The sequence below is a fragment of the Limulus polyphemus genome, unplaced genomic scaffold, assembly GCF_000517525.1.
Source record: "Limulus polyphemus unplaced genomic scaffold, Limulus_polyphemus-2.1.2 Scaffold1741, whole genome shotgun sequence".
Classification (NCBI taxonomy): Eukaryota; Metazoa; Arthropoda; class Merostomata; order Xiphosura; family Limulidae; genus Limulus; species Limulus polyphemus.
Genome location: NW_013667351.1, coordinates 186,175 through 196,986, shown reverse-complemented (window position 1 = coordinate 196,986; position 10,812 = coordinate 186,175). Strand labels below are relative to the sequence as shown.

Sequence of the window (10,812 nt, the reverse complement as noted above, 5' to 3'; positions counted from 1 at the left end):
ATTGACCGTCACATTATAACGCCCCCACGGCTGAAAGGGCGAACATATTTAGTGGGACGGAGATTTGAACCCGCGACCCGTATGTTGCGAGTCAAACGCCCCCTGGCTCACAAAAGAAGGATATTTATATTTAGTTGTTGCCGTTTTTCAGTGAGTATAATTTTAAAGAGTAAAATAATTACTAGAGTGTGAAAGGTGAATTTTTTTATTATTTCTGTTATACTAAATCATTTATTCATCGTTATTTGACCTTTAATTTTACTGCAGCCGAAGTAATCAAACAAGGGTATGAAGACATCGTTTTTGCAGATTATTCTCAAGAATGGGAGGTTTTACGAAAGATGGCGCACTCAGCCGTGAGGTGAGTATGATAGGCATTGTATAATGTTATACCGTGAGATATATGATGTACATAAAAACGAAAAATAATTATATACAGATGGTTAATTACGTTAAACTGAAAAATTTTTAGTGTCTCACCACGTCGTTACAATACCTGACAATCGCTTTACAGTGGAGTTTCCACCATAAAAGCCTCCATCGTAAGTTTGTCATGTCCAAAGCACATCATTCCTTCCAGCTATATTTCCATGATCTTTGTGGCGTACAAAGATTATGGTTTCACAGCACCCGTTTCAACAGTATGATTGTAAAGAAATTCATAAGCATTGCATTTGACAATTTGGCCAGTTTGTATTCTTGTGAAATAGCATGAATACCCATTTTCTTCTCCAGTACCTTGAGGTATGCAGTGGTCGAACGGGAATGCCATTAACTTCACTAATGGAATTAACAAAACAAATTTAGAGGTACAGCATTCACCCATTAGGAATGTTATCTGTTCATGTCATTCTCAGAAAACTGATTTCCTACAGTTAAGATATTAATGACTCTATAAATGTGTTTGACAGTATACGTATTGTGTTAAAATGAATTATGACCTGACTGAATAGAGGAAAGAGACTGAACACATGTTTCATACTGTAGTAGAAGAGACTTTATTTGCTAATGACAAACATATGTCCCTCAGTGGCTCAATGGGAACCTTCAGGGCTTATAATGCTAGAATTTGGAGTTCGATCTGTATAGTGGATACAGCAAAGATTGCCCATTGTGCAGTTTGCACAAAAACAAACAATATATTGGAAAATTCAAAAAATAAGTAATTACAATTCAGTCCAAAAACGTGTTTACAAAACATGAAACGGTTTAGTATACACACATGCTATACACATGGGCAAACTGAAGAAGAAGAAAGGTCCACCTTTCGAAAGCGCTCGGGTTATAATGTTTTTATTCATTTCTATCAAGACTTCTTGAACCTGCGTGTTTTTTTCCAACATCATGGTATAATATATTATCAGAGATAGACCAACCTGATTAAAGTTTTTCACGATTCACCTGACACTTGAACTCTTTACAATCAAAACATGAATTCCATCTTTTTAACGTTATGCTTTAAAATGTGCTTCAAAAATGTAATAGCCATATGTTCACAAATATGTATATACTATTGAAATGAAAGCTCATTATTATTGTGTACTTCTAACGCCATATGCTAACATTTTAGACCATTTACAAATATTAAATTTGGAATGTTTTGTAAATTCATTCTGTCAATAGATGGTGTTAAAAAGTGTCGGTAAAATACAATATACATATTAATAATCCATCGTCTATACATGATGTATTTTGAATTGACAGAGACTTAAAAATCATCTTACAGTTACGAGGCAACGACTAATGTATTTGAAATATAAATACCATATGGTTCAAACACAAAAAAGGCCCTGTCATGACCAGGTGGTTAGGGCGCTCGACTCGCCATCTGAGGGTTCCGGGTTCCAATCCCCCCGTCCTGGTTCAAACACAAAAAAGGCCCCGTCATGACCAGGTGGTTAGGGCGCTCGACTCGCCATCTGAGGGTCCCGGGTTCCAATCCCCCCGTCCCACCAAATATGCTCGCCCTTTCAATCGTGGGGGCGTTATAATGTGACGGTCAGTACCACTATTCGTTTGTCAAAATGTATTCCAAGAGTTGGCGGTGGGTGGTGATGACTAGCTGCCTTCCCTCTAGTCTTTCACTCCCAAATTATGGACGGCTAGCGCAGATAGCCCTCGTGTAGCTTTGCGCGAAATACAAAAGAAACCAAAACAATCAAACACAAAAGTCATAGTGGGAAATGGAAAGTTGTTGAGCTTAAGTTTTCTCAGAGAATTTGTATTTAATCGTAAGTCTGCAAAAGACATTATGAATTTGTATTCTATATAAGCTAGAAATATTATTTCGACTATTCATTTGCTAGTCATGAAATTCCTCTTCTCAAATTATTTTCATTTACTTGAAATAGGAAATACGCTGTAAGCGAGAAGTTAGCAAAGCTCGTAACTGATGTCGTGGATAACACCGTTCACAAGATGCTTCAAGAAAAAGAACCTTTTGATCCAACCAGTCATCTTTACGTGATTCTTTACAACATTATTGCTTCCTCAGCGTTCGGGAAAAGGTATGGTTGGAAAAAGACAAATTATCTGTTTGACGCCGTTACATAAAATTTTGATACAGTAGCATAAATCCGCCTGGATGTTTAAATGGTACGTTCATCTTCAAATACACGTGTTTTATAGAATCGCTTCAAAAACACTGAAAATCGATGCTTTTAATTGTTTGGTGGATTTATATTTCATAGAACAGGAGGTTTTTCTCAATCCTTGGCTAAATATAATCCCAAAATCGTAAACAAATAAAAACCTCCGAAGGTTAACTTGACACAAATAGTGGTAGGTAGTAAAAACCTTGCCTGTAAACATTTACTTCGAAGACCTATTTGGTTAATTATTGGCGATAGTTATAACCCTAATTTTGATGTATTTAAGTTGATTTTTTTCTTTGAGAGACTAAATTTTTGGCTTAAGAAAAATGTATTTTAAAGACCTAGCAGGTAGGAAAAAAATTTCATGAATTCATTTGTGGATCTGTACAGATGAATTCTAGAGAAAAAAAACAATAAGTTTATTCAGGTCCATCTTTACACACTGTTTCTTAACAATGTATCATTACGTTTTCTCTTATACAAATTAAAATTAAACCAATGAAAAATAATGTAGCTGTCTATATTTGTTTAAATAGGCTTGGCGTGGCCTATGGTTAGTGTGCTGCCTGGACTGTGAATCCAAGAATTCGCGGCTTGCTTCTTTTCGCCGCAAAAAATGCCACTGATCCGTTACAAGAATGAAGCTCAAATTTCATTCTTCGGTCAGACTATAGTATCCCAAAAATTGACGGCGAGTGTTGTTAACTAGCTGCCTTCCCTCTGTCTGTCAGTTAAAGATTAGGGACGGTTATACATAGATAGCCTTTTGTGTGTGTCTTTGTGCGAAAATTCTTAAAAACGGCGTGTTAATGGTTTAAGTTGTCTTTTCACGAATCTTTTGCAAATTCTATTGTTCCTAGTTAAAGGGTTTCTTGATAGTTATGAAAACAAGTATCACTTAGAAAGAACCGAAATTACTGTAGGTATAAGGAAGAAGACGAGGAATACCAGGATTTAAAAGAACAGAGCGAACTGTTTTTAAACGAGTTTGGCAATGGTTTACCTAGTGATTTCATTCCTCTCCTGAGAATCTTCTATGTTAATCGAGAACAAAAACTGGTAAAGTCTGTGAAGAAGTTCCTAGCCATTTTGACAACCAAGATCGATGAACATAAAAAAACTTATCAACCTGGTACGTGTTTCCTATTGTCTTCCATCCTCCACCAGCTACTATACGTATATAAACTTACTCTATAATTTACATAATTATTTTAGAACTATATTTGTAATTGAATTAGTCATAGGCTTACATATTTCGATTACCAGCAAACATGTTCTAAACCTCAGTAAATTATCTAACTTTGAAAATGTATTATTATTGTTTAGCAATCTCCAGTAAATGATTTGTGTTTCATTTATTTACAACATTAAACAGACAAATGTATATGATACAGCAGCTAAAAATTAGTAAATGTTTTCTTGTTCTAATTCGTTTTTTGTTTTGTTTTTCAGATATCATTCGAGATTTTACTGACGCTCTCCTGTTAGCAAGACAGGAAGCAAAAGAGGAGGGTAAAAATTCTCTTCAGTACCTTAGCGATGGAAACTTGGCTCAAGTAATATCTGACCTTTTTGCAGGTTAGTGAACTCGTGTTCTTCATGAACTAGGTTTTCTGTGATCACGACGAACTTAACGTATTATTGTTGCAAATAATAACATTTAAGTAACTTTTAAATAAAAAGTGTTTTCGGAACCTGAGTATTACTGTTAGACCGATCAACTGGTCGAAAATCTAAACATTCATAATTATAACTAGTTGGGGAATGATTTTTTTTCCGCAGCTGGCACTGATACGACACAGATGACTCTGCGATGGATGGTTCTTTTATTGGCCAATTCTCCCGAAGTCCAGCAAAAAATGTATGAAGAAATAGAGAACGTAATAGGTAAGGTGAAACTTTTGTATTAACATTACTTCACATTAATAACTTTTAAACAGAAATGTAACCCAATAATAACATAAATGGGCATTTGAATTGTTAAGCTAACTGAGGTAAAAATTAATCGTGCTTGTCATAACATTAGTATTATGCCTTTTAAATTTTAACACTGCATTATATCTAGTTCCTTGAGCATTCCCAAAAATTACGAAAGTGTTCGCCATATCTATTGCCAACGACGCATTTCGCTTAATCCAGAGCTCATTGGAGCAACTGAGACACAACAAACACAGTAGTGGTCAGAACACTATTCATGTAAGCCATTTGTTACAACAACAATTGTTATGGTGTGGACGTCTTTTCCAAGCTGGCAAAGCATGATTATAATTAATTATACTTGTCATAAGACCTGGATATCAGGCCAATTATATTTTTAAACACTGCATTCTTTATTTATTTGTTAGGAATTTTCAATAATTAGAAGAGGGTAATATAATAGTATTCCAACCACAATATGTTCGCCATATCCATAACAATACTATATTTATACATTTTTCTGATTCTTAAAAAATCCATAATGAAGAAGATAAAGAACACAGTTTTAAAAAATAGAATATGCCTAACACTAATGCCTTGTAACAAATATAATTACTTATAATAACAGAAAAGGTGTTATACCATAACAACTGTTAAGGCAAAATTTTTTTTGTTTTTTTTAACCATGTATTTTCTTCTGATTTTTAACTATTTAAATGTTGTGTGTTGCATATTATGGATTAAGTTAGTTCACTCTCATATAGTTTGCTTGAAAACGTTAATGCATTTTAAAATAAGAAAGGAAATTATTATTTAACCATGCGATAGTTTAAAAGATAAAAATGAATTTCAATTTGAAGTTTTTCTTGCTGAAAGCGGATTCATATTGAAGCACTGTAGCAGATGAAATGTACTTTAACTGTAATATTACGACTAGTTTTTGCTATTGATTGTGTTCTATTACTATTACGTGAACACTTATAAGTTTATTCGGGTTTTGATTTACTGAGCACAATTTCTTTTTTTGTAAGTAATGATTAATTATGGTTAATTTCATTGCTATTATTAGTAATAACTTTTACAAAATTTTTAAATATTTTTGTCATTATTAATTTTTGCACTTATGATGAATATTGTGAATTGTTAGTCTAGTGTATGGATTTTAGGACTAGTTTCAGTCTCCAAGCTGCCGGACCTTAAAAAACGTTGTTGGGATTGTGGCCGACAGCAGCATTACAAGCGAGGGTACCCAAATGATAATTTAATGCGTTTTAATCATTCAAATATTTAGTTTTTATTGTAAACCGATTGGCAACATTATCATCTTCTAGCCAGTTAGTTTGTTATACAGTTGTTTGGTTTGTTACTTTACAGCAAAGCCACACTGGGCTATCTGTTGTGCCCAATGAGGGGAATCAAACCCCAGATTTTAGCGTTGTAAGTCCGTTAACTGTCCCACCGGGGAACTCGTTACACAGAAGTTACTTCATTAATTTATAAGTATGGTTTCTCTTTTCCTTGTTCCTTAAAAAAAACGGTATTTATTTTTAGCTGTTCTATAGTTTTATTTAGATATCTTAAAATCGGTGTTTTCGCTTTTGATAATGTAGTGGTTATACTAACATACCGTATATTCTTTACTCACTGATTTCCCTTATGGGAGTTAAAACAAGTACACAACACAGTTCCGTTTATGAAATTTGAAATAGAAACTTACCACTAACTGACGAAACGTATTCCTCTTCCTTCAGAGTAATATCCCAAGACAATGTAGTCACAAAAATAGCTACAGTTTGTATGTCCAGAAAATGGAATAACTGTTTCTGGAATTTATAGAAAAAACACTAACTTCTTTCTTCTTATTTTGGGGGTTTTTTCTCTGGGGTTTGGGGGGGGGTCTGTTATTAGTGATTAATATTTTCGTAAGTACAATAGAGTGGTGTTGTGTACAACCAATGTAAGAAAATATATCAATTCGAAAACAGCAGCTTTTTGGACTTGTGCGCTATATCAAGAAATGTGTTTCGAAGGTATACTTAAACGGTTTGTTCAATTGTAGTTTTTCTAACCATGTACACCTGTATAATTTATGTCAAGAAATCTATGTAGAACGTTTACTTAACCGGTTTTGTTCTGCAGGAAACCGACCTCCCGTTCAGGATGACAAACCACAGTGTCCTTACATAAGTGCCGTTATCATGGAAACGTTGCGTTTTGGAACGGTTGTGCCACTGGGTATTGACCATAAGACTACGTGCGACACAGAAATAGGTGTAGTATATAGTACATCAACCATAAGACTACGTGCGACACAGAAATAGGTGTAGTATATAGTACATCAACCATAAGACTACGTGCGACACAGAAATAGGTGTAGTATATAGTACATCAACCATAAGACTACGTGCGACACAGAAATAGATATAGTGTATTACATCAACCATTGAGACACGTGTTAGAGAAAGCTACAAAACATGGATTATCGTAAATAATGAAACTTGGTTAAACACTGTACTTTTAAACTTTCTATAAGTTGTATCAAAGTTTAAGTAAGGTTATCAAACACAATTTTAACAACCAAATAAACGTTTGTAGAATTGGGGATTTTATGCAACATCGTGGACGTTTTAACAATAATTATAAAAGTTGATTATAATAACTTTCCCCCATATAACTTTTATATTAGGCTAAAGTCATCCTTGGCACGGACCTTTGATGAACAAACGAGAAGATGAACACTATTTTAATTGGAATTGAATTAATAGATATCCTATGATCACCATGATGCCAAAATGGTACTATTCTATAGTAATAACAAATTAAATTTTTGCTTTAAGTATCAATCGCAAAACTACCTTATTCTCACTTCAATAAAAAGCTGTTCAGATGTTATAAATTATGAAATTAAGAAAAACCTATAAAATTACCAGCTGAGTACAGCAGCTTCTAGCTATATTAGTTTCGTAATTCCAATCTTGCTGCTGGCAATAAGTATGACCAAACCACTCTTCCCTGGACTTTAGTGGATAAATTACTCTAGTTTTGATATTACCCGACATGTATTGAAGTGCAACGTGTTTTTAATTATTTCACATATTTGTATTAACAGTCAATCTTATGAATCAGACGCTTAAATTTGGGTTAACGGTCAATCTTATGAATCAGACGCTTTATTTTGTGTTAACAGTCAATCTTATGAATCAGACGCTTTATTTTGTGTTAACAGTCAATCTTATGAATCAGACGCTTTATTTTGTGTTAACAGTCAATCTTATGAATCAGACGCTTTATTTTGTGTTAACAGTCAATCTTATGAATCAGACGCTTTAATCATAAATATTTGTACCTTTCGTTTCCAGGTGGACATAAGATTCCTAAAGACACAATGGTCCTATTCAACCTTTGGGCTCACCATCGAGATAAAACCTACTGGAAAGACCCGGATGTTTTTAACCCTGATCGTTTTCTAACAGAAAACAAAACTTTGACCAACGAACGTACCAGTAGCTACGTTCCATTTGGACAAGGACGTAGAATGTGCTTGGGAGAAAAACTGGCTCTGGCTGATACTTTCCTTATTATTGTTCGACTTTTGCAGCAATGTAAGTTTTCCTTACCAGGCGGCGCTGGATCTGCATGTTTAGATCCACAACCTCTCGGTCTTGTCAGCGTTCCCGTTCCTTACAAAATAGAGGTAACATCTAGAAAGTAGTAGTTTTAAATCAGTGGAATTATTAGGAATTTATGTTCATTACATAAATAAAATCGTAATATACGTACATGTTCTAAATAAACTTATAAATATTAAATGTGAATTATAAAGACCAGAAAATGTAATTCGTGTTCAAAGTAGTATTAAAACATTACATTACTTAGTGTATTTTTTATTTTTCTCAACGAGAAATAATTACGTGAATTATCTTTTCCCTCTTTAAACATTTTTGAGTGAGCTAAATTTTTTGTTGAATGTGCACTAATAAATACATAAAATGAAACGAAGGTGAAAATGGACACCATCTGTTTTACAGACCGAATAACTTTACTGAAAAGATTTCAAAAAATGATAATTAGCAGCCATAAGTAAAAAAAAAATGGCTATATTGCCTCATGAAATGTTATTCCTAGACGTAAATATCATTTATCTTCAAGTTTGTTTCTCATGTATTAATAATCTGACTTATGTTACTTCGAACTTGCTGTGAGTGAGACTTGTTTCGGATATTTACATTACACTGGTATTCGAACAGACATTAAATCTGTTCCAAATTTATAAATAACAACTCAAAACCCGGTCTTTCTCAATGCTTCTATAACAAATCACTTTACTTCCACTTCTGAGCCAAGGTCATAAATGTGACACATCTTCGAACTTTGATTCATTGACAGAGATAATCTCTAATAGAAACATTTTAAAAGTGTGCATTTATCAGCACCGACTTGAGTGAGTATCTGTCGAATGATCGTAGTTTAAACAGAAACGTGTATACAGTATATGTTTTTATATTCTTATTTTAATATGAACATAGAATCGAGACTTGCTTCTTCCATCTTTCACACATATTTTCATATAATTTTTTTCCCACGTTTTTTTTAGAAAATGAATACATTTTAACCACAATATAAAATTTTTAACATGCTTGTCTAATTGTTACTACGTTTTTCAAAGTTAATTTGGAAAAAGTATACAACATTATTGTTACCGTGTTTTTTGTTGTTGTTTTGTTAATTATTTTGTCCCCCCCCCCAGGTTTTCTTTTCGAAATTTTATAAAATTGTGTCCACTTTCAATGTACATAATATAGAAATCTTAATAATGTGTTAATTTTTTTCCCACGACGAACAGACCTAAGATAGCTCATTGTGTAGCTTTGCGCTTAAAAGAAGAAAAAAACTAATGGTGTAAATCTTTGAATAAATTGCAATGAAGTATTAAAGAGAGAAAAAACTTTTTATTTAAATATTCCTGTGGTAAATTGGTCATTTCGAGAATATTATCAATTGGCATAAGTTAAAGCAGTTTAGGTAAACCCTTTTGAGTAGATGCAACACATTATCTAAGAGACTAAGTTAACTAACCCTAAGCTTCAGGCTTAACTAACCCTAATTCAGAACTGTTTACCTAAGGGAAAGCAATCAGTCGGTAACAAATTTATGATAAAATGGTGCAATTAAAATGCCACATTCATTATAATTATTAGAAACATATACTACGAGTGAAGTTTATAATTTTATATCATTTTGTTTAACTCGGGAAAGAACAGGAGCTCTGAACTGCACTGTCAACCATTCCTGCCAAGATAAATCCACACTCTGCACATCAAGACAAGCTCAGATTTCACATTAAAAGTAGGTTCTGTTTATATTCATAAGGTTCTGGGGAGAAAGGGGAGGTGCTACACAACATTTTTATTAAAGTAATTGTGCCTTGGGCAGGAAACACCGACTTAAACCACTACTATGTCTGTCGTTCCCCAACCGATCTGATAAGCCGTGATATTGAGCGAAAGGCCTCGTCGGCACTATATATGACATATATAATGTGGTTGACATATTATAACATACCCGTCTTGCTTTCACTCATAAGTTCTTAGAATTACTAACGTAGTTTTCTGCCGTTGACGCTGTGGTTGAATAATCCGCTCCTAGAACATGAAAACTAGCTTGCTGGTTCACCAGTTCTTCTGAATGATAGTAAAGTTAGTTCAAATAAAATAATAACAATAACAAAAGGGAATCCGCAATAGCTGCGGCACTTGAAATTCTTTTAGGCAGGATCAGAGTAAATTAATCTACGAGCCCCCCCCCTTTTTTTTCCCTTTTTATTAGTTATATTTTTGTGCGCCAGTAATACCAAGTATTCCATATAGCCTGATGGGCCCTGGTATTAGGCAAAAGGTCTCTTCGGCACTTGGTATTGCAAATTTAGTGCCTAGCTTGCTGCCTGGCATGGTACAGACAGTTCGCTTTATAGGAAAGAGCCATTCCACAGGCAGAGCAGATGCTTTGTTTATCTCTTCCAGGACTACGTCCAGCTGGAGGAAACATCGGCATTGGCTGTGACATATAAATCATAAGATGGCAAGACAGCCCTACTCATCCACTGGATACCAATGTGATTGTGTTGCAGCATTGGAATGTGTGGATGGTTGGTAAGCCCTTAATATGGTTTCTGTTTTCATATTCGATGACGAGGAACCCACTTTGAGACTAATAATGCTTGGAGACGGCTTGAATGGGTAATAAAGAAAAACTTTAATATAAGTTTAACATAACAGCACCTGTCTAAAGTGCAGCTACCGTA

At 34.1% G+C, this 10,812-nt stretch overlaps 1 protein-coding gene across 2 annotated transcripts in view; it reads left to right on the top strand.

Moving 5' to 3' along the window:
• The window catches only part of LOC106464784 (cytochrome P450 1A1-like), a 16,876-nt gene extending 8,534 nt beyond the window's left edge, over positions 1-8,342 (top strand). The window contains exons 4-10 of one of the 2 annotated variants that reach the window (XM_013924941.2): positions 268-361; positions 2,352-2,507; positions 3,518-3,726; positions 4,047-4,172; positions 4,377-4,481; positions 6,651-6,782; positions 7,871-8,342. In XM_013924941.2, the coding sequence (XP_013780395.1) occupies positions 268-361; positions 2,352-2,507; positions 3,518-3,726; positions 4,047-4,172; positions 4,377-4,481; positions 6,651-6,782; positions 7,871-8,223 (1,175 nt within the window). In that variant the 3' untranslated portion in view covers positions 8,224-8,342. The remainder of the gene's footprint in view (positions 1-267; positions 362-2,351; positions 2,508-3,517; positions 3,727-4,046; positions 4,173-4,376; positions 4,482-6,650; positions 6,783-7,870) is intronic. The other variant, XM_013924943.2, reaches the window with a different exon arrangement.
• The last annotated feature ends 2,470 nt before the right edge of the window (positions 8,343-10,812 follow it).